This window comes from Tachyglossus aculeatus, chromosome 14 (genome assembly GCF_015852505.1).
Source record: "Tachyglossus aculeatus isolate mTacAcu1 chromosome 14, mTacAcu1.pri, whole genome shotgun sequence".
In the NCBI taxonomy this organism is placed as follows: Eukaryota; Metazoa; Chordata; class Mammalia; order Monotremata; family Tachyglossidae; genus Tachyglossus; species Tachyglossus aculeatus.
The window spans coordinates 45,868,789-45,894,990 of NC_052079.1; the positions used below are offsets into that span (position 1 = coordinate 45,868,789).

The 26,202-nt window shown below is 45.0% G+C and overlaps 1 protein-coding gene across 1 annotated transcript; it reads left to right on the forward strand.

Annotated features, from left to right (window-relative positions):
• The first annotated feature begins 9,289 nt into the window (after nt 1-9,289).
• On the forward strand, nt 9,290-10,573 carry ASCL4 (achaete-scute family bHLH transcription factor 4). The gene is given in 3 exon segments (XM_038756074.1): nt 9,290-9,429; nt 9,635-9,857; nt 9,859-10,573. Coding segments are annotated over 3 exon segments (1,029 nt in total). The 3' UTR covers nt 10,525-10,573.
• The last annotated feature ends 15,629 nt before the right edge of the window (nt 10,574-26,202 follow it).

Consider the following 26,202-nt stretch of genomic DNA (forward strand, 5'->3'; position numbering starts at 1 on the left):
TCCTTGTCTCAGCAGTGAAAACAGGCTGAGAAATGGCATAAGGAGATTTTAAAAACCAAAGCTGAACCTAAATAAGCTGATTTTACTCGTGGAACAATGAAACAGTCCACCTAGGGAAGACATGCTTAAATATTAAAGTGCTGCGAACCCCCCAAATAAAAGAAGAAAAATAAAGAGGCAGTCGGGGGTTGAAGAGGGAAATTAATTGGACTTGGGCTTATTCTATTCTGCACGACGGTGCTGTGGGTTAGAGAGGGAGGGGGCGGGACCGGCACCGGCCCGGGACAACCTCCTCCTCCTCATCATCATTCTCATTCAATCATATTTATTGAGCGCATACTGTGTGCAGAGCACTGTACTAAGCGCTTGGGAACTACAAGTTGGCAACACATAGAGACGGTCTCTACGTGCCGGGCACTGTACTAGACGCTGGGGTGGCTCCCAGCTTATCCCATCCCAGGAGGCCTTACCAGACTGAGCCCCCGCCTTGCCTCCTTCCCCTCCCCACAGCACCTGTATATATGTTTGTACGTATTTATTACTCTATTTCATTTGTACATATTTATTTTATTTATTTTATTTTTTTAATATGTTTTGTTTTGTTGTCCGTCTCCCCCTTCTAGACTGTGAGCCCGCTGTTGGGTGGGGACCGTCTCTATATGTTGCCAACTTGGACTTCCCAAGCGCTTAGTACAGTGCTCTGCACGCAGTAAGCGCTCAATAAATACGAATGAATGAATGAAAATTTATTACTCTATTTATATTACTTGTACATATTTACTATTCTATTTATTTTATTTTGTCAGTATGTTCGGTTTTGTTCTCTGTCTCCCCCTTTTAGACTGTGAGCCCACTGTTGGGTAGGGACCGTCTCTCTATGTTGCTGACTTGGACTTCCCAAGCGCTTAGTACAGTGCTCTGCACACAGTAAGCGCTCAATAAATATGACTGACTGACTGAATGAATGAATGACCAGGCTCACAGTCTAGAAGGGGGAGACAGAGAACAAAACATATTAACAAAATAAAATAAATAGAATAAATACGTACAAATAAAATAAATAAATAGGGAAATAAATACATACAAACATTTATATGTATATATATATATATACAGGTGCTGTGGGGAGGGGAAGGAGGTAAGCGCTTTGAAGTCAGAGGTCATGAGTTCAAATCCTGACTCCGCCACGTCTGCTGTGTGACCTTGGGTAAGTCACTTCACTTCTCTGAGCCTCAGTTCCCTCATCTGTAAAATGGGGATTAAGACTGTGAGCCCCACGTGGGACAACTTGATCACCTTGTATGCCCCCCCCCCCGCGCTTAGAACAGTGCTCTGCACATAGTAAGCGCTTAACAAATGCCATCATTATTATTATTATTAAATACGATTGAATGAATGAATGAATATTACTCTATTTTATTTGTACATACGTATTCTATTTATTTTATTTTGTTAATATGTTTTGTTTTGTTGTCTCCCCCTTCTAGACTGTGAGCCCACTGTTGGGTAGGGACCATCTCTATAGGTTGCCAACTTGGACTTCCCAAGCGCTTAGTACAGTGCTCTGCTGCACACAGTAAGCGCTCAATAAATACGATTGAATGAATGAATGAATGAATGGTAAGGCGGGGGGAGGAGTGGGAGAGGGAGCTCAGTCTGGGAAGGCCTCCTGGAGGAGGTGAGCCCTCATTCTTTCATTCAATCGTATTTATTGAGCGCTTACTGTGTGCAGGACACTGGACTAAGCGCTTGGGGAGTACACTCTCAGTAGGGCTTTGAATGGAGGATTCTCCTCCTCATCATCATCATCATCATTCTCCTCATCATCCTCCTCCTCATCCTCCTCCTTCTCCTCCTCATTCATTCATTCAATCGTATTTATTGAGCGCTTACTGTGTGCAGAGCACTGTACTAAGCGCTTGGGAACATATGGAGACGGTCCCTACCCAACTGCGGGCTCACAGTCTAGAAGGGGGAGACAGACAACAAAACAAAACATATTAACAAAATAAAATCAATAGAATAAATATGTACAAGTAAATTAAATAGAGTAATAAATATGTACAAGCATATATACAGGTGCTACGGGGAGGGGAAGGAGGTAAGGCGGGGGGGAGAGGGAGGAGGGAGAGAGGAAGGAGGGGGCTCAGTGTGGGAAGGCCTCCTGGAGGAGGTGAGCTCTCAGTAGGGCTTTGAAGGGAACCTTCATGGTGGGTCTCATGGTGGGGCTCGCAAGTTTCAGTCCCCATTTCACAGATATGGTAACCGAGACCCACATCATCATCATCATTCTCCTCATCATCCTCCTTCTACTCATCATCATTCTCCTCCTCCTCATCATCATTCTCCTCCTCCTCCTTCTCCTCATCACCATCATTCTCTTCACCCTCCTCCTCATTCTTTCACTCGTATTTATTGAGCGCTTACTGTGTGCAGAGCACTGTACTAAACTCTTGGGAAGTACAAGTTGGCAACATATGGAGACGGTCCCTACCCAACTGCGGGCTCACAGTCTAGAAGGGGGAGACAGACAACAAAACAAATTATCAAAATAAAATCAATAAATATGTACAAGTAAATTAGAGTAATAAATATGTACAAGCATATATACAGGTGCTATGGGGAGGGGAAGGAGGGAGACAGGAAGGAGGGGGCTCAGTGTGGGAAGGCCTCCTGGAGGAGGTGAGCTCTCAGCTTTGAAGGGAACCTTCATGGTGGGGCTCGTAAGTTTCAGTCCCCATTTCACAGATAAGGTAACCGAGACCCACATCATCATCATCATTCTCCTCATCCTCCTCCTCATCATCATTCTCATCCTCCTCCTTCTCATATCATTCTCCTCCTCCTCATCATCATTCTCCTCATCATCACCATCCTCCTCCTCCTCATCATCATTCTCCTCGTCCTCCTCCTCCTCATCATTCTCCTCGTCCTCCTCCTCCTCATTCTCCTCCTAGTTCTCCTCATCATCATTTTCCTCCTCCTCCTCCTCATCATCATTCTCCTCCTTCTTCTCATCATTTTCCTCATCCTCCTCCTTCTCATCATTCTCCTCCTGCTCCTCCTCCTTCTCCTCCTCATCATTCTCCTCATCCTCCTCCTCCTCCTCCTCATCATTCTCCTCATCCTCCTCCTCATCATTCTCCTCATCCTCCTCATCATCATTCTCCTCCTCCTCCTCCTAGTTCTCCTCATCATTCTCCTCATCCTCCTCCTCATCCTCATCATTCTCCTCCTAGTTCTCCTCATCATCCTCCTCATCATCATTCTCTTCGTCGTCGTCCTCCTCATCATCATCATTCTCCTCATCCTCCTCCTCATCATTCTCCTCATTCTCCTCACCATCATTATCCTCATCCTCCTCATTCTCCTCATCATTCTCCTCATCCTCCTCCTTCTCCTCATCATTCTCCTCCTCCTTCTCATCATCATCATTTTCCTCATCCTCCTCCTTCTCCTCCTCCTTCTCATCATCATTCTCCTCCTCCTCCTAGTTCTCCTCCTCACCATTCTCCTCCTCCTCCTAGTTCTCCTCCTCACCATTCTCCTCCTCCTCCTAGTTCTCCTCCTCATCATTCTCCTCCTCATCCTCATCATTCTCCTCCTAGTTCTCCTCATCATCCTCCTCATCATCATCATTCTCCTCCTAGTTCTCCTCATCCTCCTCATCATCATCCTCATCATCATCATTCTCCTCATCATCCTCCTCATCATCATCCTCATCATCATTCTCCTCATCGTCCTCCTCCTCCTCCTCATCATCATCATTCTCCTCATTCTCCTCACCACCATTCTCCTCATCCTCCTCCTTCTCCTCATCATTCTCCTCCTCCTTCTCATCATCATCATTTTCCTCATCGTCCTCCTTCTCCTCCTCCTTCTCCTCATCATTCTCCTCATCCTCCTCCTCATCCTCATCATTCTCCTCCTAGTTCTCCTCATCATCCTCCTCATCATCATTCTCTTCGTCGTCGTCCTCCTCATCATCATCATTCTCCTCATCCTCCTCCTCATCATTCTCCTCATTCTCCTCACCATCATTATCCTCATCCTCCTCATTCTCCTCATCATTCTCCTCATCCTCCTCCTTCTCCTCATCATTCTCCTCCTCCTTCTCATCATCATCATTTTCCTCATCCTCCTCCTTCTCCTCCTCCTTCTCATCATCATTCTCCTCCTCCTCCTAGTTCTCCTCCTCACCATTCTCCTCCTCCTCCTAGTTCTCCTCCTCACCATTCTCCTCCTCCTCCTAGTTCTCCTCCTCATCATTCTCCTCCTCATCCTCATCATTCTCCTCCTAGTTCTCCTCATCATCCTCCTCATCATCATCATTCTCCTCCTAGTTCTCCTCATCCTCCTCATCATCATCCTCATCATCATCATTCTCCTCATCATCCTCCTCATCATCATCCTCATCATCATTCTCCTCATCGTCCTCCTCCTCCTCCTCATCATCATCATTCTCCTCATTCTCCTCACCACCATTCTCCTCATCCTCCTCCTTCTCCTCATCATTCTCCTCCTCCTTCTCATCATCATCATTTTCCTCATCGTCCTCCTTCTCCTCCTCCTTCTCCTCATCATTCTCCTCCTCCTTCTCATCATCATCATTCTCCTCCTCCTCCTCCTAGTTCTCCTCCTCCTCATTCTCCTCCTCCTCCTCCTAGTCCTCCTCCTCCTCATTCTCCTCCTAGTTCTCCTCATCATTTTCCTCATCATCATTCTCCTCCTCATCATCCTCCTCCTTCTCCTCATCATTCTCCTCCTCCTTCTCCTCATCATTCTCCTCGTCCTCCTCATTCTCCTCCTCCTCCTCCTAGTTCTCCTCCTCATCATTCTCCTCGTCCTCCTCCTCATCCTCATTCTCCTCGTCCTCATCATCATTCTCCTCATCATCATCATTCTCCTCATCATCATCATTCTCCTCCTCCTTCTCATCATCATCATTCTCCTCGTCCTCCTCATTCTCCTCATCCTCCTCCTCTTCATCATCATTCTCCTCATCCTCCTCCTCCTCCTCCCCCTCCTCCCCCTCCTGCCCCTCCCCGGTCCCCGGGCGCCCGGCCCACCTGCGGGCGCGACGCCTGGCGCTGTGGCGACGAGCCTGGCGCCGCTTTGTTCCTCAGCCAGGAAGCGCTCGCGCCCCGGCCGCCGCCGCCGCCCTCCTCCCTCAGCTCGCGCACGCGCGCCCGCCCGGCCGCCCGCCGGCCCCGCTCTCCTCTCGCGACGCTTCCGTCGTCCGCGGCCCGGCCGGGCTCCGCCACCGCGCGTGCGCACCAGGGCCGCCCGCTTGCGGGGACGGCGAGCGGCCGCCGGCGGCGTAATCGAATCCGATCGCCTCGAACCCAGTCGCGCGCCGAGTCATCGATCCTGTTGCTAAGCGACGCCGCCAGCTGGTTCATTCATTCATTCATTCAATCGTATTTATTCATCCAATCAATCGTATTTATTGAGCGCTTACTGTGTGCGGAGCACTGGACTAAGCGCTTGGGAAGTACAAACTGGCAACATCTAGAGACGGTCCCTACCCAACGGTGGGCTCACAGTCTAGAAGGGGGAGACAGACAACAAAACCAAACATACTAACAAAATAAAATAAATAGAATAAATATGTACAAATAAAATAGAGTAATACGTAAAAACATATATACATATATACAGGTGGGTACGTACAAACATATATATATACATATACAGGTGCTGATGACGGCATTTATTAAGCGCTTACTATGTGCCAAGCACTGTTCTAATAATTATAATAATGGCATTTATTAAGCGGTTACTATGTACCAAGCACTGTTCTAATAATAATAATGGCATTTATGAAGCGCTTACTATGTGCCAAGCACTGTTCTGATAATAATAATGATGATTGATGATGGCATTTATTAAGGGCTTACTATGTGCCAAGCACTGTTCTAATAATAATAACGGTATTTATTAAGCGGTTACTATGTACCAAGCACTGTTCTAATAATAATAATGGCATTTATGAAGCGCTTACTAGGTGCCAAGCACTGTTCTGATAATAATAATGATGATTGATGATGGCATTTATTAAGGGCTTACTATGTGCCAAGCACTGTTCTAATAATAATAATGGTATTTATTAAGCGGTTACTATGTACCAAGCACTGTTCTAATAATAATAATGGCATTTATGAAACGCTTACTATGTGCCAAGCACTGTTCTGATAATAATAATGATGATTGATGATGGCATTTATTAAGGGCTTACTATGTGCCAAGCACTGTTCTAATAATAATAATGGTATTTATTAAGCGGTTACTATGTACCAAGCACTGTTCTAATAGTAATAATGGCATTTATGAAGCGCTTACTATGTGCCAAGCACTGTTCTGATAATAATAATGATGATTGATGATGGCATTTATTAAGGGCTTACTATGTGCAAAGCACTGTTCTAAGCGCTGGGGAGATACAAGGTGATCAGGTTGTCCCACGGGGGGCTCACAGTCTTAATCCCCATTTTACAGGTGAGGTCACTGAGGCACAGAGAAGTTAAGTGACTTCCCCAAAGTCACACAGCTGACAAGTGGCAGAGCCATTTGTTAAGCGCTATGTGCCAAGCACTGTTCTAAGCGCTGGGGGGGGTTACAAGGTGATCAGGTTGTCCCACGGGGGGCTCACAGTCTTACTCCCCATTTTACAGATGAGGGAACTGAGGCCCAGAGAAGTGAAGTGACTTGCCCAAAGTCACACAGCTGACAATTGGCGGAGCAGGGATTTGAACCCATGACCTTTGACTTCCCCTCTCTTGCTTCACCTTTGACGATGATGATGGTATTTGTTAAGCACCTACTACTACTACTACTACTACTACTACTACTAATAATAATAATAATGGTATTTGTTAAGCGCTTACTATGTGCCAAGCACCGTTCTGAGCACTGGGGCAAGAAGCATTGTGGCTCAGTGGAAACAGCCCGGGTTTAGGAGTCAGAGGACGTGGGTTCAAATCCCGACTCCGCCGCTTGTCAGCTGTATGGCTTTGGGCAAGTCACTTCACTTCTCTCGGCCTCAGTTCCCTCATCTGTCAAATGGGGATGAAGACTGTGAGCCCCCCAGGGGAAAACCAAGGGACCGTCTCTCTTTGTTGCCAATTTGTACTTCCCAAGCGCTTAATACAGTGCTCTGCACACAGTAAGCGCTCAATAAATACGATTGAATGAATGAATCACCTTGTAACCTCCCCAGCGCTTAAACAGTGCTTTGCGTGTAGTAAGCCCTTAACAAATGCCATCATGGTTATTATTATTATCACCTTGTATCATCCTCTCCAGTGCTTAGAACAGTGATTGGCACATAGTAAGTGCTTTTAACAAATGCCATCATTATCCAGTGCTTAGAAAAATGCTTTGCACATAGTAAACGCTTAACAAATGCCATCGTTATTATTAGTATTGCTTTCCCACCGTGGCCAGGCTTACTAATTTTACCAACAGATGACGATTTTGTGTTCCATCACCTCCCCACCCCCAGCCCAGGACATAGTCAGACTCACAATGTTATATTAAAACCATCTGTTGCACTTAAATACCTATCCTTTTCAAAAAAAAACAGCTTAGACAACAACTAGGTTTTCGTTCAAGTGATCACTGCTAACCCATATATTTGGTATCAGGTTCCCACTCCTCTATTGAGACGGTGAGCCCTTCCTTGTTGCCCAAACTTTTCCCTGATGTCACTCTGAGGCCAGATTTGGCTAGTGGAGAAGAGAGTGTTGTTTTTCCTCTACTTTTCAAATAATTTAAGAGGAATCCTTCCACTGTAGAGTCTCTTCATACTTTGTATCTCCTTCCTCTATTGTAAATCTCCCAAGGGCTTAGAACAGTGCTCTGCGCACAGTAAGCATTTAATAAATTCCACTGATTGATGTAAGATGCGTATTCGATCTGTAACTTGACTGAACAAACAATTGAGATAATTCACTGCCTTTGGACTAGCCATTTGTACTTCCCAAGCGCTTAGTACAGTGCTCTGCACACAGTAAGCGCTCAATAAATACGATTGAATGAATATTCAAAGAGGGTAATGCATTTGGCTCAGGGCAGCACCCATGGAGGACTGAGAAAATGATGCTGAGCCTCAAAGCTTGGTGACAAATTCTAGGGGAAACATCAGGCAGTGCGGAGGTTTAAAAACAGTAGTCTCATTTTAAAACAATGAATGAAAGAATTCCAGATACATGCATATGGCAGAATGGAAGAGAAAACAAGTTCCAAATCTGGTATTGCTAAGATTATTCAGTCACATCATGCAGAACAGCCCATGAATCACCCCCACCATTACTACTGAAATTGCCTTTAACCTGAGGAATAAAGTGCAGGTATGAAATTTTTGAATTTAGTTGTTTTTGTGGTCCCCTAACAAGCCATTGCCCCTGGCTACTATGTCAGCAAAACCACAGTCAGAATTAGGATATTTTGCGGGACCCAATTTCTCTGTTAAAAAATATTTAACCTACAAGCCAAAGGCATAGTTATGTCCATTTTATTTGCCTTTATGTAAGTGTTTTCCAGTAGCTCCAGGCAGGTCATTAAGAATAAATACTAGAATCAGGACTTGACAGAAAACATGTTAGGGCAACTCCATGGATTTCGTTGAACATGTAAAACATCCAAACGTAAGCTTGGGTTTTCTTGTTTTTCCGTTCTCCAGTTGGACTTTCTGAAGTTGAAACAGGAGCAGAATAGAAGACTTGATTTTCCATATGGCCCACTCCAAAACATTAGTAGTCCATTTTATCTCTGACTTTTTCCATCTTCAAAAACATTTCGAATATTGACCGATGAATCACTTTCGGTCCCTCTTCAAAGCTTGCGTGGTTTCTGATTTAAACTAGGGCTTAGTTCTTCAAGTAGGGGCTAGGGGGGATCCATTTTCAACATTAAAAAGCGTAGAGGAAAAGAAAGAAATGCCTAATCAGCGTGAAAAGATGAATGTCTTAATATCCTGGGTGGGATTACGACATTTTGGGAAGCTGGACTTGAACTGTGTTTACAGTAAGCAAAGGGAGAAATGATTCTGACTCTGTTGCCATTCTGCCTTTTGATGTGCTGTTGATCAATGCCCTGCGTAGAGATGAGTCTAAGAGAGTGTGAACAACAACAAAAAAATCCCTGTTTTAATAACAGATACATTTTCCTGCCACTTTAAACTCATGGGACTGATGGGGTATCTGCATTTAGAGAGGAAGCCTCTAGGCCTGGGTTTCCCCGGCAGTCTGACACACCTTCCAACCGCAACAGAGCACTCTCTCCTTTGATGAGCTCTTCCCCCCTCTTCTCTGAGGATGGGAGAGCTATAAGTTTGCAAACAGCCCGAGAGCTGTTTCCATTAGACCTGAACATCAGAAACCACAAAGGCTCCCGTTGCGTTTTGATTTTCAAGGGGAAAAGTCTCTGGTGAACGTTTTTTTCCCTCAGCTGACAGGAGATCCTTGAGTTCCTGGGAGGAGCTCTCCTCAAACGCTGAAAATTCCTGTGCACTTTGCAAATTACTCATCTCTCGAAGACCCAGACGTAGTGGATTACAATAATTGAAAAGCACTGGGAGCTTGGAAGCTTATTCTGTGTTTAGTGTGTGAACTCCGGTGCTCACATTTCCAAGCAAGGGGAGAGAGAACATAGGGACGCTTTTGTTATCTTTTGAAATCGGAAGATCAGAGGGGAAACCTGGGTTTGAAGTGTGGATTAGGGGTCCCGCAAATCTCGCTTCTTGGCTCAACCCATCCTGCCTCGCTATAAAAGAACATTGCAGTGTCGCCTGGAAACCTAGTCCTGGATCCCAGAGTCACTGGCCTGCACCGAGGCCCATCAACTCCGCTGAAAAAAGACAGACCGCACGGGAACGGGCCCAGTCCAGATGTGACGGCTTGGATTACCCCGGCCCGGCTTAATGCCCACCATTGGACACTGGGCATCTGGGGGCCCGCACTTGGTTTTCTAACAATGGAGAACAGTAAATCTGATGGATTACTGAACAAGACAGTCTATCCTGGCTGCGTTCCCACGGGCATCCCAATGAATCCTTCGCAATTATCTTGGAGCGAGCCCTTAAGTGCCTTCTTCCAGTTGGATTCTGCTTACTGGGGACCACCCTGCAGTGGTCCCCCAGGGAGATATTCTTACTTACCTCTCTCTAGGCAACTGGAAACATACGACTGTGCCTTTGAACCTGCCTTCATCCGAAAGCGGAATGAGAGAGAGAGACAGAGGGTGCGTTGTGTGAACGAAGGGTACGCCCGACTCCGTGGACATCTTCCCCGGGAACTCGCAGACAAACGCCTCAGCAAAGCGGAGACTCTCCGCGCTGCGATCGGCTACATCAAACACCTTCAGAGTTTGCTGGACTGTCAGCCTCCAGGAATGCCCAGTAAGTCCAAGGAGAGCCGAGCCATTTCCAAACCTCTCCCAAGACCGGAATGCAACAGTGACGGAGAATCCAAAACATCCTCAGCCTCCTCTCCGTTCAGTGAGGCTGAAGAGGCTTGCAGCTAGGAATTGTCTTGGGGAACAAACTTACTCTCCAGATCTGTTTCAAACATTATTCCGCACGTTACAGAATCCACCCAGAGGGTGATCTCGTTGCATTCCTTTAATCTCCTGGTCAAAGGTAGCCAAGGAAAGGAAATGAATGGTTGAAGGAGAAAAAAGGCATTTTCCTTATTTGGCTGGACTTCCCTCCCGAACTGCACATCCACAATTTAAGGAGCTCATCGAGGATCTCTCGTCCTGCGTTTTCTGGGTGAGATGCTGGGTTTTCAGCTGGGTGGATATGCTTTCTGCTCATTTACCTCCTTTAGGGTTGGCATATGATGTAGGAGTGGGAAGGCAACCGTGAATGGAATTCCATTGACGGACTACTATAATCACGAAACAAGCTTATCAGTAATTTACATAACCTACCCTAATATCATCAAGAATTCTCCACAAAGAGTAAATCAGAAGAAGGTTTTCTGCATTCCTGCCTTGGTGAATTATATTGGAAATTTAGCTGATAATGCTTTAGGTGACTGATTGACTTTTGGCTGACAGAGAGAGCTAATACGTTAAAAACGTACTGCCTCCCGGCTGGGTGAGAAGTGATACTCTGGACTGTTGAGATGCTATTTTATAAAAGAAATCAGTCACTTTGAAACACTGGAACATTTAAGAGACAAACTGAGCTCGCTCTGAATATTAACGATTTCTCTGTCTCGAGGGGAAAGAAGGTTTGTATGAAAAATGATTTCTCTTCCAAGTAATGGTTGTTCGGTGTCCTTTTCATTCTCTCCTAATAAAGATAAACATTTCTTAATCCCCCTCTTTTCTTTCTTCTTCAACCTTCCAAGCCCCTGACCATCTACCTTTCTGACACCGAGATAAACTACTGGAGAAAAGTGGGGTGAAACTCTCTAATGGTTGTTTGCAGAGCTTAAGGAAAACAGAGATTTTGGTGGTCAGGAGAAGGAGGCTCTAGCCCCTGCTCTTTCACTAACCTGCTTTGTGCCTACCAGCAAATCAGTTACTTGTGTATGTGAGGAGGAAGATACCTACTTCTGCCTATTTTACAGGGATCCTGTGAGGGGGAAAAAATAAATCAATAATGTGAGAATGGTGTAGACAAAATTCTTTAGGTAGAATTATGATTTGAAAATAGTGAAAGGGGAAAAATAGTTTTCCTTAGCTTCAATTTAAACGCTTCCACTCTCAATCCCACAATCTGCAAATGTATGTGCGAAAGAATGTGTAAGGATTATATGTTGGTTGCTTTTTAAGGTATGAAAAGGAATTTCCCCCACCTCCTACAGATATCCTTTCCTAGTGCTTTCTGCCAGAAAGTTTCTTCAGGGAGTCCAGACTAACTAGGAGTGTCCTCACAGGGAAATTGGCATTGTTTCCCTGGCAATCTAAATCCACTCAATTTTGGATTATCTGTAGACAGGGCAAAACAGCAAGTGAATTGAACAGACACTCTTAAAATTTCATGTTACAGCCCCTTTCCCCTAGCAAACCCTTCTACCAGACCTATTAATAAATGAAATGTAACTTAGTTCTGAGTTTACTTTGAATTTTTTATTGGGGTAATATGCTAAAGATAATAACTGTGGTATTTGTTAAGTGTTGCTCGCTGAGCACTGTGCTAAATTCTGGGATAGGTACCAAAAAAGTAGATGGGACAGAGTCCCCGTCCCACATGGGGCTCACAATCTAAGAGAGCTCAGTCTGGAGAGCCGTGAGATTACCATAAGAGAAGCAGCATGGCTCTGTGAAAAGAGCCCCGTCTTGGGAGTCAGAAGTCATGGGTTCTAATTCCGACTCCACCACTTGTCAGCTGTGTGACTTTGGGCAAGTCACTTCATTTCTCTGAGCCTCAGTTCCCTCATCTGTAAGATGGGGATGAAGACTGTGAGCCCCACGTGGGACAACCTGATCACCTTGTATCCCCCCCCAGCGCTTAGAACAGTGCTCTGCACATAGTAAGAGCTTAACAAATGCCATCATTATTATTACTGTCAGAAGGAAGGAGATTGAAGGCCTTTGTATATCCAGCTTTTGAATAATTGCACAATTTTTTAGGACTCTGCCCTCTCTTTTAGCTTACAGCCAGAGGCAAAATGAAATAGAAAATTAAGTGATGATCCAGGAAATTGTGGTTCTATAGAGAAGTTCTCAGGATGATTCAGGCTGAAAGACCATTTCCTTCAATAGCAGGGCCTTATTTGGGTCCCAAAATCGCTATTTTGCTTAACATGGGAACTCAGCCTAAATGGACCCCAGCCACTAACACACACCTGAAGATTGCTATTCCCTTCAAAGCTAAAATGAAATGAAACAAACCCAGACACACTGTACTGACAAGTTAAAAAGAGATGTAGAAAATTACTCTCCAACCACATGACCTAGGACCTGGAGAAGAGATACCGAGTCAATTCCCTCATCTAATTCTGTGGTTACATTTTGTTAACTGAAAAGTACAATGGAATTCCTTAATGGGAAAAATGACGTACAGAATCAATGTGTGTTGGGTGGAAGACAGGAGTCTTAATATCTTTACGAGAAATGAAAGAGGCAAATCTTTTCTCTAACATAAAGAATCTCAAAACAAGGGGAGAGTACATGACTGAAGAAATTTGGCCGTGTGTATGCTTCTCTGGCTGCTGCAGGGATTAATCAATCAAAGGTATTCATTGAGCATTTACGGTGTGCAGAGCACTGTACTAAGCACTTGGAAAAGTATACTACAATAGAGTTGGTAGACGTGATCCCTGCCCACAAGGAGCTTACAGCTACAAAGGTTGTTACTACAGCCAAGTGTTGGACCAAGGATGAATAAAGGGAAGAGAAGATCTGATTAATGGGTAAGTGGGGGAGGGAGAAAGAACGAGTCCCTTGTTTCAACCATCTTTGAGTAATTCCTAGGGAAACAGAGAAGGAATAAAGATGGTAGGCTGGTGGGGGCAGAACCAAACGCTCAGTACAGTGCTCGGCACACAGTAAGCACTCAGTAAATATCACTGATTGATTGATTTAGAGTGAGCTAGGTAGGGGTTTCCATCGTCTAGACTGCTGAGGATGCTGGATGTAATAATGATCAAGTGTCCACTTCTCAGCAGAGTCGCTGCAAACTCTGGAGCCAACAACTTGGGCTTAATCACAATCTTCTCCTTCTGTATTAGAAGACAAACTGATTTTGGGCAAAGCTAGACCTGACTACAGGAGAATTTCCCATTATGAGTCAGTATTTCCCAACTATAACTAAATCAACAAGGATCTCTGGTGAATGGCTCATTTCAGAAGCATTACAGAGCCGCTACTGTCTAGACAAAGGTTTTCGTCAAAGCCCCTAAAGTGTATCTTAGTCATGTGAAAGCAGATAATGATCTTGCTTGTCACCTGAAAATTAAAGTTTTTCTTCTAAAATACTGACCAGGAGAAGTGTGCTTCTCTCTCTCCCCTCTGCTAGGCAGAGTCAAGTGCATCATCTGCTTTTACCTCTAGCTGATTGCCCTCTATTTGGGGGAAGCTTGAACTGTTGTTTCTTCCTCTTCGCTCCATCTGCTCACTGAGGCACAGAACTGATTCCAGGTTTAGGATATTGCTGGCTCCTGGAGTGAGGGGAGTGGAATTAAATCCTCTAATGCAATTGAGCTACTTCCTATGATGGGCTACCTTTCAACTGCCCCGTAGTTGGGTAGGGACTGTCTCTATGTGTCACCACCTTGCACTTCCCAAACGCTTAGTACAGTGCTCTGCACACAGTAAGCGCTCAATAAATACGATGGAATGAATTGCCATTATTTACTGGCCACAACCAAAGTTCGAACAAAACAGCAGAGAATTGGGTTGGGTGGAGGGGGCATTCAGGACAAATCATCCAGAATGACTTGTTTCTCTGGATTAGATGCCCAGGAAGCAGATCTTTGCCAACTACTTCAAATCTTGGGGAATTCTGGGTCCCTTTTTAAATAACCCACCACCCCCCGCTCCAAAAAAAAAAAAAAATCAAGTTTTCACCCTCAACTCAAGATGGTGTGCAAGCAGAGTGAATGAAGACTGGGGATTTATTGTCAAATGCAATTAATGTCTGGTTACTGTAGATTTCCCCTATTGTTGTAGTATATCTCCCGAGCAGCTGACATCACTCCAGACACAGCTTACAGGAATGCTTCCGTTTGAAAATTTGGTGGCTGGTGAAAGAGGGCAAGATATTGTCCATGAAATGCTTAGGATTCTGAATAAATTCACAGGTTTGCTGGGTCTATTTCAGCCAAGTCAGGTCTCTCATTTTATCCCGACTGGACTACTGCATCAGCCTCCTCTCTGATTCCCCATCCTCCTGTCTCTCCCCACTTCAGTCTATACTTCACGCTGCTGCCCAGATCTTCTTTGTGCAGAAACGTTCTGGGCATGTTACTCCCCTCCTCAAAAAACTCCAGTGGCTGCCTGTCAACCTAAACATCAAGCAAAAACTCCTCACTCTTGGCTTCAAGACTCTCCATCACCTCGCCCCCTCCTACCTCACCTTCCTTCTCTCCTTCTACAGCCCAGCCCGCACCCTCCACTCCTCTGCATGCAGTAAGTGCTCAATAAATAGGACTGAATGAATAAATGAATGACTTTTGGGTAGGAAAAAAAACAAACCTTGCAAATATACCCAATAATTTAACCCAGAAGGTTTTGGTCAGGTTGTCTCCCCTACCAGTGGTTCACAAGTAGGAAAGGGGATGAAGTGACCGTCACCAATAACTGAGGCACCAACTGAACCAGTGGCTACTTGCAGCACCTGTCAGTATTGGCCTAAGCAAGGAAGAAATCCCTGTGGCTTTGTGCTACTTCATTCTTGGGAAGTGAAGCCACTCCCAAGACCAAATGAGTCACAGAGGGGCAGTTCCCTCACCTTACCTTGTACCCTGCCTAAGGGCTAACACGAAAGGCTTGGCCCTGAGCCCAGCTGGAACTAATCTCTGGAGATGACTGGGTTCCTAGAGGCTGCAGAGAAAGGAGGGGCAAGGTCAAAGCCTCACAAAAGAAAGTCCAGGTGAGGGATGGGCTCAGGCTGTCTTAAAGGTTTTTGATATGATGTATTGGAAGGAGGTTATAAGGAGACCATTTGCAATTTATTTCAAAACTTGTCTCCCTCCTACAGATTGGAAGCTCCCTGTGGGCAGAGTTGATACCTACCAACTCTATTGTATTGCATTTTCCCATCACCTAGAACCATGCTTTACACACAGGGTTTGATCAATGCCGTTGACTGATCAGCTTCAAAGGAAATGCACAAACCACTATGTTATTTTCTAAAAACAAAAAACAAAAAAAACAGTCACCTGGCTGAGTTGCCACTCCCCAGCTGAAGCCAATTTTAAAAGGGGCAGCTATTTGGAAATCCCAGGCAGCTGGTAAAAGCAAAGGTAAAGAAGAATTGGGTGGCCAGTCACCTGACTGTCTGGATTTCAGCTGGTCTGTCCCCATGCCCCATATAGATTCAGCACCTTAGGTCAATATTTTTATTTTCAGCGTCCAGCCTCCCTCTGCCCAGCTCTTGTCGCTAAGTTCTATGGCTCAGTATGGCAAACACGCAAGAGTCCCAAGTCCCAGATGCTCCAGATTTGAGCGTATTTCTGCAAAATCACACGTCACATTATCATGCCATGCTGTGTACCTGGCAAAACACATGTGGTATCACATGCATCTCAGTGTCTGAGAGTAACCATTCTGGGAAGGAGATAGATAATCCCCAACTTTGGGAAGAAGTCCATTTCAGTTACCACCATTTAAGTCTAGTAAGATTGACAGCATAGTATTTTGAACCTACAAGGGTCATTGACTGCTTTTTAAAAAATATTTGTTAAGCGCTTACTCTGTGCCAGCCACTGTTTAATTAAGCGCTGGGGTAGAAACACGGTAATCAGGTTGGACACACAGTCCACATCCCACATGGGGCTCACAGGCTTCATCCCCATTTTACAAATGAGGTAACTGAGGCATAGAGAAGTGAAGTGACTCGTCCAAGGTCACAGAGCAAACAAGCGGTGGAGGCAGGATTAGAACCCTGTTTTAGTTACCTTGCTTAAGCAGCGTGGCTTACTGGAAAGAGCCCGGGGCTTGGGAGTCAGAGGTCATGGGTTCCAATCCCAGCTCTGCCTCTTGTCAGCTGTGTGACTCTGGGAAAGTCACTTAACTTCTCTGAGCCTCAGTTACCTCATCTGTAAAATGGGGATGAAGACTGTGAGCCCCAAGTGGGACAACCTGATTACCTTGTATCCCCTCCAGCGCTTAGAACAGTGTTCGGCACGTAGTAAGTGCTTAACAAATACCGACATTATTGTACTCTTAGACCAGCTCTCCCTCAAATACATGCTTCCCTTCTTCCCTTCATTCATTCATATTTACTGAGTGCTTACTGTGTGCAGAGCACACACAAGGTATGAAGCGCTTCCCTTCATACCTTAAAATCTATTCCACAATAGCCACAGCTGATTTGCTGCAACAATCCAGCGTGGCTCGATGAAAAGAGCCCGGGCTTGGGAGTCAGAGGTCATGGGTTCAAATCCCAGCTCCACCAACTGTCAGCTGTGTGACTTTGGGCAAGTCACTTCACTTCTCTGGGCCTCAGTTCCCTCATCTGTAAAATGGGGATTAAGACTGAGAGCCCCCCGTGGGACAACCTGATCACCTTGTAACCTCCCCAGCGCTTAGAACAGTGCTTTGCACATAGTAAGCACTTAATAAATGCCATTTTTTTTAAAAAAAAATCCACCTTAAATCCTCCTATGGGTTCTCCTGGTTCAAATCCCTGATTTGTACTAGCAAGGCACCCTCGCTAATGGGTGTTAAATCCCTGAGGATTTCAAGTGGTGAAAGACAACTGACGGCAATGGCAACCCGTCCACAGCAGGAGTGTAAGGGAGGGAGGCGTTTTCTTTGCTGCTTTAGTCTTGTTGGGTTTTATACGCCAGCAGGGCAGGGCTTTGGCAAGCTTCAGAGGGGAGCCCTCCAGCAGACGTGCAGGGTGACTCCTGCTTTCCTGCTGACTGGTTTTGCAGTTTCCGCCTTGGGGCAAGATGTAAGACTCTGATTTTATCCTTGGGTTGATATTGAGGCTCCCCCAGTCATTAGAACAGTGCTTTGCACATAGTAAGCGCTTAACAAATGCCATCATCTTCATCATCAGTTCTGAAAGAGAAGGATCATAAGCTCCTGGCTCAGCTTTAATGGATAGATCTACTTTGACAATAACCTGTCCTCTTTACCCGTTTGGCTTCCCAAGCACATAAAAACAGCAGCACTTTTAATACTACAATTAAAGTTTGATTAGCTTCTCTAGTCTGGAGAAGAGTCAAACCATAGAAACAAAACCCATGTTTCCTGTTAGGTAAATGAGATAAAAATTCCATTCATCTTTTGAAAAGTATTATTCGGGTGCTAAGCAGTTTCTCCATCATTCCCCAGAGGTGGTTACATTCAGACTCAATACAAATCATGTGTCTAACCAAATCTTTCCATTGACAGGGTGGGGAAGGGCAGTGTTGCAGTCGAGGGGGAAGCTATGACAGAGACTGAAGAACTGAAGTGGAGATGACAGGAGAGAAGGGGTTGGGTTGGGGAGGAGGGGCCAAGCCATTTCATATTGTTTCATACGCATAATGACACTAAAAGTGAGCTCAGATCTTTAGGCAAAAATGGGTACACGCTTCAGATTACTTGAAAGGGAACTGAAGCCCTTAGAAGGTATTTATCTGCCTGGGTAAGTCACTGTCTTATCCTCCAAATTAACCCTCACCTTGTTGATTCTTTTTGAGCCAGTTCTTCTCCTAGGGCTTACAGTATTCCTTGGTTTTAAAGTGAGGTACCTTTCGGAAGCTTCATGAACCACTGCAGTTACTGCACTGTATTGAAACAGTGCTTAAATTCAGCAGGACTTGAATGACAGGCGCTCACGCAACTTTCCAAAAAGCTTAATTTAAAAAATCAGGGAATCTCGAAAAGCAGAGTGACCTAGCAGAATGAAGCTGAGCCTCAGCTTCCTCATTTGTAAAGCGGGGATTCGATATCTCTCCTTCCTAGATTGTGAGTCCTATGTGAGACCTGACTATCTCCTATCTACCCCAGTACTTAGTACAGAGCTCAGCACGTAGGGCTTAACGAATTCCAAAATTATTACGATTATTGTTCATTTTCCTAATTGCCCCTTTATTTGCGAGCACCTCTGGTGAGGAGCATGCCTTCCCAATACTGCCAGACCATAGGACCAAACATACCCCGGTTGGGATCAGAAGCAACATCAGACTAAAACCATCCATCCGCCCATCCATTCAGGGCTCCGGGTAACTGGTCTAGTTACCCCCATTTTACAGATGAGGCAACTGAGGCACAGAGTAGTGAAGTGACTTGCTCGAAGTACCACAGCAGACAAGTGGTAGAGCCGGAAAGAGAACCTACGACCTTCTGATTCCCAGGCCTGTGCTCTATCCATTAGGATGGCAGGGAGTGAGGGGCAAGGAGGGGAGGGAAGGGACTTGGGCACAGTAGTAAGTGCCTATTTATCATATGTAGGACCCTCTAGGGCATGGGCCAATGATGCCAAATGACCCTACTTTACAGACAGCCTTGCCTCCATCTGTGTTCCGGTAGCGGAACACTTCCAAAAGATGTTTGGAAAAATCATGTGATGATTATCCCCATGGCTTTAAGCATCCTAAAGTTTTCTTTCTTATCTCTTCAGGATGGCTCATCCTCCAATTCAGGAAAGTCATTCTAATCCAATAGTTACCAATTTTTTTCCCCAGACTTCCCCCACATCGCATTTTTCCTCAAAATAAACTATTCCAGGGCAGATAGGGAAACTGAGGCTTGGGCACTGTGAAACAGAGGGAGCAACGGGGAGTAAGAGCGCGAGAGGAGATTCAGGGAGGGCAGAGGGTATGGAAAAAGCCAGTTAATTCTGTTCATCATCTCATCTGAGAAGCAGTGCAGCCTAGTGGACTATGGGCCTGGGAATCAGAGGACTTGGGTTCTAATCCTGCTCTGCCACGTGCCTGCTTTGTGACTTTGGACAAGTCACTTTACTTCTCTGTGCCTCAGTTCCCTCAACTGTAAAATGGGGATTAAGGCTATAGGTCTCATGTGGGACAGGAACTGTGTTGATTACCTGCTGACCTTGCATCTTAGTACAGTGCCTGGCACATTGTGAACACTTAAATACCACAATTAATCAAAAATCTCCTATCACACCTCCTTCCCCTCTTAGGCCCAACTCCTGGTTTGAGAACAGCTTTCTAACTCACAGTGGGTCAAATGTGTGCGGACACTCCGTTCAATAAGAAAACTTTTCACTGGCAGTTCTCTATGCAGGAATGGAAAGCAATGATGGTTTCTTTCGATATTTTCATGGCTGAGATAAAACACATATTCATTCGAATTATTTTTACAAATTAGCAGCTAGAGACAATCAGGAATCTAGGAAGGAGTTACAAAGGGGAGGAGGCTCAGAAGGGATGAGAACTAAAAAAACTGAGAACACAAGACAAGCAGAATTTCAGCCTATCTGGACTCAGCTCTATCTGACCTTTCATCCTTTCTGATTCCTCTTTATTAGCTTTTCCCTTCGTTGAGGTTTCAAATTAATTCAATAAGGTGCTGTAGGACAGAGGAAAGCTCATGGGCAAGGAATGTGTCTGTTTACTGTAGTACTGTACTCTCCCAAACGCTTAGTACAGTGCTCTGCACACAGTAAGCACTCAATCATCATCATCAATCGTATTTATTGAGCGCTTACTGTGTGCAGAGCACTGTACTAAGCGTTTGGGAAGTACAAATTGGCAACATATAGAGACAGTCCCTACCCAACAGTGGGCTCACAGTCTAAAGGGGGAGACAGAGAACAAAACCAAACATACTAACAGAATAAAATAAATAGAATAGATATGTACAAGTAAAATAAATAAATAAATAAGACTGAATGAATTCTAGACTGCGAGCCTGTTGCTGGGTAGGGACCGTCTCTGTATGTTGCCAACTTGTGCTTCCCAAGCGCTTAGTACGGTGCTCAATAAATACGATTGAATGAATGCTTGAAGGGGGAGGCTACCCTGCTGACTTGGTTATTTTGCTTGGTACGAGATAAGCACTTAATAAATACCATAATTATCACATAGTTGGTAGCATTTGCTATCACTAATCCTCCTCATACACCAAGAAGGATAAAATGTTTTTAGTATCGTGGAATAAAGACACTCTACCTTAGAACAATTATTTTAAACCCAGTTCTCTCTGCACTAGGTATAGAGGAGGAGGGTGTTTGAGAAAAGGTGGAAAGGGCTTGTAAGGACACATAGAGTCATGGTAAGTAGTCATGCTTAGTTGATAACCCCCATGTAAGGGGTCTGCCTGCATCCCCTCCATCTGTGCATATGATGATGATGATGGCATTTGTTAAGCGCTTACTATGTGCAAAGCACTGTTCTAAGCGCTGGGGGGGATACAAGGCGATCAGGTTGCCCCGCATGGGGCTCACAGGCTTCATCCTCATTTTACAGATGAGGTAACTGAGGCTCCGAGAAGTTAAGTGACTTGCCCAAGGTCACACAGCAGGCACGTGGTGGAGTGCAGGGACCAGAAAGAGGGGTCTATTTTAAAACAACACTGCAAGAAAAATCGAGAACATTAAGTGCTAACAAAGAGGATGCCAGGAGGATCACGCTGTGGTGAGAATGATCTTAAAACCGGCAACGGTCCTTGGGATGAGAAGAACGGATTAATCAGGTTTATGTTTTAGACTGTGAGCCCACTGTTGGGTAGGGACTGTCTCTATGTGTTGCCAATTTGTACTTCCCAAGCGCTTAGTACAGTGCTCTGCACATAGTAAGCGCTCAATAAATACGATTGATGATGATGATGATGATGTTTTAGGAGAATCAAAGAGAGTGGAAGCAGTCTCGTTCTCTTCGTTAGAAGTCTGGCTGGTGATTGAGGGATCCTTGACAACAGAAAGTAAAACAGATTGGGGTCACAACAGAAGAGCCGTTACAGCATGTGCCTTAGTCATCATCATCATCATCAATCGTATTTATTGAGCGCTTACTGTGTGCAGAGCACTGTACTAAGCGCTTGGGAAGTACACCCTGAGAAGGTGGTGAAGGGGTTGGTCCGGAGGAGGGAGTTTTAGGAATATGTGGTACTGGGATAAATTGTCCTCAATGTTCACCTTTGACAGAGAAGCAGCGTGGCTCAGTGGAAAGAGCCCGGGCTTTGGAGTCAGAGGTCATGGGTTCAAATCCCAGCACTGCCAATTGTCAGCTGTGTGACTGTGGGCAAGTCACTTGGCTTCTCTGTGCCTCAGCTACCTCATCTGTAAAATGGGGATTAAGACTGTGAGCCCCCTGTGGGACAACCTGATCACCTTGTAACCTCCCCAGCGCTTAGAACAGTGCTTGGCACATAGTAAGCGCTCAATAAATGCCATCATCATCATTATTATTATACCATTTTCTCTTCTAAAAGACGATTCAGAATCCTTCTGCCGGGAACTTGCTGTCCTACTTCCCACAGAAACTATGAATGACAGGTGCTTATAAATTCAGAAAATGCAATATAAAACCTCTGGAGAAACAGGAAATGATATGAGCCAAAGCTGGGTAAGGGTCTTTGTCCTTTGACTTCCAATAGGACCTGTATTCACACACGGCGCATTCAGAGCCTCTAATGTGACCAGAATTAGGGTATTGAAGTTCCAGGGCTTCAGGTGGGCAGTGCTTTGGCCCAAAAGTCAATTTTCAACAACAAGTACTAGTACCCTGAACTATTTTAGTCATCCACCCGATGGTATGTGCCATGATTTCTACGGAGTTGGAAGACCACTTGGGAAAGGAAGCACCCCTTCTCCAGTTCTAATCAAGCCAATCTCCAAGGAGCCGGGAATAAAGTAGGGCAGAGGGAAAAAACCTCAGTGTTTTAGAAAAAAAAATCTCCTGGCAAGAATTGCAAGGCCAATGGGTGGTTCCAGTCCACCAGTGGAGCTCCAGGCTGCCACTCAACAGGTGGGTCATGTTGGCAAACCCAAAACACATGGCTTCCAAGCCCAACTGTCAACAGATCATTAACTTCTCCCCAGCTGAGCTTGCAATGAGCCAATTGAACTTTCGGGGGATTTTTCACAGGGTTTGGGTTGACACAAAGTCTTTGTTCCGGCCAGAAATTTTAATTAGTTCTCAAAGTGAGCCTTATCTTATCATCATTATTACTATTATTATGGAATTTGTTAAGTGCTTACTATGTGTTATACACTGATCCTGAGGCTGGGGTAGATGCAAGTTAATCAGTCCCTGTTCCACATGGTGTATTGTATTCTCCCAAGCACTTAGCCCAGTGCTTTGCACACAATAAGCTCGCAATATGATTGAATGAAGGGGGAGGGAGTAGGATATAGCCCCCATTTTACAGTTGAGGAAACTGAGGCACAGAGGAACTAAGTGACTTTCCAAGGTCACACAGCAGGCAATTGGCAGAATCAGGACTAGAACCCAGGTTCTCTGACTCCAATGCTCATGCTCTTTCCACTCAGCCATTCTGCTTCACTTATTTTGAGAGCTTTATTCTCCCCTGCTTTTACAGTCAAAGCCCTTCCGAGAGCTCACCTCCTCCAAGAGGCCTTCCCAGACTGAGCCCCCCTTTTCCTCTCCTCCCACCAATCCCCACCGCCCTACCTCCTTCCCCTCCCCACAGCACCTGTATATATGTTTGTACAGATTTATTATTCTACTTATTTTACTTGTACGTATTTATTATTCTATTTGTTAATGATGAGCATTTAGCTTCAATTCTATTTGTTCTGATGACCTGACACCTGTCCACATTTTGTTTCATTGTCTGTCTCCCCCTTCTAGACTGTGAGCCTGTTGTTGGGTACGGACCGCCTCTATGTTGCCAACTTGTACTTCCCAAGTGCTTAGTACAGTGCTCCGCACACAGGAAGCGCTCAATAAATACAATTGATTGAATGATTGAATGGAATGAGTTCACTTGCTCATTCAAGGAGGCTGGGTAGTCTACTAGACTAAATTACACTTGGTTGTGTATCTCCTAAGCATTCTAATACTCACCCCAGCCCTACAATACACATATAAAATATCCTTATACTCTATTTCTCTATCTGTAACTTAATGTCTGTCTCACACTGTAGACTACTTGTGAGTAGGGACTGCACCTCCCAATTTATCATCATCATCAATCGTATTTATTGAGCGCTTACTATGTGCAGAGCACTGTACTAAGCGCTTGGGAAGTACAAATTGGCAACATATAGAGACAGTCCCTACCCAACAGTGGGCTCACAGTCTAAAAGGGGAAGACACAGAACAAAACCATACTAACAAAATAAAATAAATTTATTATATTGTACTTTCCCAGTGGCTACTACGTAGAAGCTACTACTAAGAGAAGCAGCGTGGCTCAGTGGAACAAGCCTGGGCTTGGGAGTCAGAGGTCGTGGGTTCGAATCCCACTCCGCCAAGTGTCAGCTGGGTGACTTTGGGCAAGTCACTTAACTTCTCTGTGCCTCAGTTCCCTCATCTGTAAAATGGGGATGAAGACTGTGAGCCCCACGTGGGACAACCTGATCACCTTGTATCCTCCCCAGCGCTTAGAACAGTGCTTTGCACATAGTGAGCACTTAACAAATGCCATCATTATTATTATTATTACAGTGCTCTGCGCACAATACCACTGATTGATTAATGCACGCTGGAGTCTAGCTCCAGCTTCCCCATGAATAGGCTACATTTCAGGATGTCACTTCACCCCTCCAGTTTTTAATTTCTCTAAGAAGAAAATACAGCTACCACTAAGCACTTCAATACAAGGATTAAACAAAATACTACATAGACGAGAAACAATATTGAGCTCTTTGGAAAGGGCCAAATAAACCCGGGATTATTGATCTTGCGAGCCATTACTAGTTCAGGCCTTTGGAGCCATCAGTTCTCCCTCTTCTACCTGCCACTACAATTCCTCCTTTCCAGCAACGTGGGAATGAAGGCAGCTTTCTTTGGTTGGGACTGGGAAGATTTAGGTAGGTCCCACCCACACCTGAAATTGCACTGCTCTGCACACAGTAAGCGCTCAATAAATACGATTGACGGATTGAAATTCCACCTACAGGAAAGCCTTCACTTTTTTTCTTCTCCCCACCTTCCAAGCTTTCCATGTGATAACCATTTCCATTTTCTGTAAATAACATGACCATCTCATACAAAATACTTTGTATATATTCAATTTCCATTGCTTTTTAGCATTAGGCAAAGACTCCCACCCCCAATACGGCTACACTTACCGATGGTTTATGAAGCAGGAAGCAGCATTACCAGCAGATTCCACTGCTGGAAGGGTAAGGAGACTCTCTCTTCCACAGAAAGCACTCTCTGACCCTCGGCATATGATAGCCATATGGGAACCAGCTGAGAAAGCAACTCCAATTGGTCCCTTGGTTGATCAATCAATCAATCAATCGTATTTATTGAGCGCTTACTATGTGCAGAGCACTGTACTAAGCGCTTGGGAAGTACAGATTGGCAACACATAGAGACAGTCCCTACCCAACAGTGGGCTCACAGTCTAAAAGGGGGAGACAGAGAACAGAACCAAACATACCAACAAAATAAAATAGGATAGAAATGTACAAGTAAAATGAATAAATAGAGTAATAAATATGTACAACCATATATACATATATACAGGTGCTATGGGGAAGGGAAGGAGGTAAGATGGGGGGATGGAGAGGGGGACGAGGGGGAGAGGAAGGAAGGGGCTCAGTCTGGGAAGGCCTCCTGGAGGAGGTGAGCTCTCAGCAGGGCCTTGAAGGGAGGAAGAGAGCTAGCTTGATAAGGTGCTGCACAGCAACCAGAAGACCGATACGGAGCTACTTTCTCAGCTGGCTCCCGCGTAACTTGGTCTGTCATTTATATAAGTAGAAAACAGTCCTCCTGTCCAACCAGGACCCCTCCTTGGTGACTGGGAGGCCTTATTTAAGACCCCCCCCTGCCCCCACCAGTTGTTTCTAATTTGTCTTTGTACAGTTGCTATTACAGCAACATGTGACTATCAAGTATCGCCATCACTGGCGGTCACTCTTCTTTTTAAACATCGTCCCTCTGAGGGGCTAATGCCCTTGTTTCCCCAGATCTGCCCCAGTAGACTATGCTGGTGGAGCAGATTTGGAGAGATGGGTAAGAAATTCCAAACAACTGACAGGCTGTGTAAAATCCCAGTGATAAATTTAGAGGGAAAGATGATGCAAAAGAAATTGGGGAGAGGCTGGCAGACAATAGGAAGAAAATACATATATATGGATAGGATCCCTTGGGCTGAAAACAAGTCTCTAACTTCTCTCTCTTGGAATGATGGGTGACAGGGCTCAGTACCCTCAAAAGTTCATAATATAAGAATTTAGAAAGGGGGTGGATAGGCATGGGAAGCAGCATGTCCTAGTGGAAAGAACACAGGCCTGGGAGGAACTAAGTTCTCGTTCCAAGCTCTGCCATCTTCAGCAAATCACTTAACTTCTCTGTACCTCAGTTCCTGCATTTATAAAATGGGGATTCAGCACCTGTTCTTCCTACTGAGGCTTGTTGAGCCCCAGGTGGGATAGAGATATGTTTCTGATCTACCTTAATTACCCCAGCGCTGGAACACAGCAAG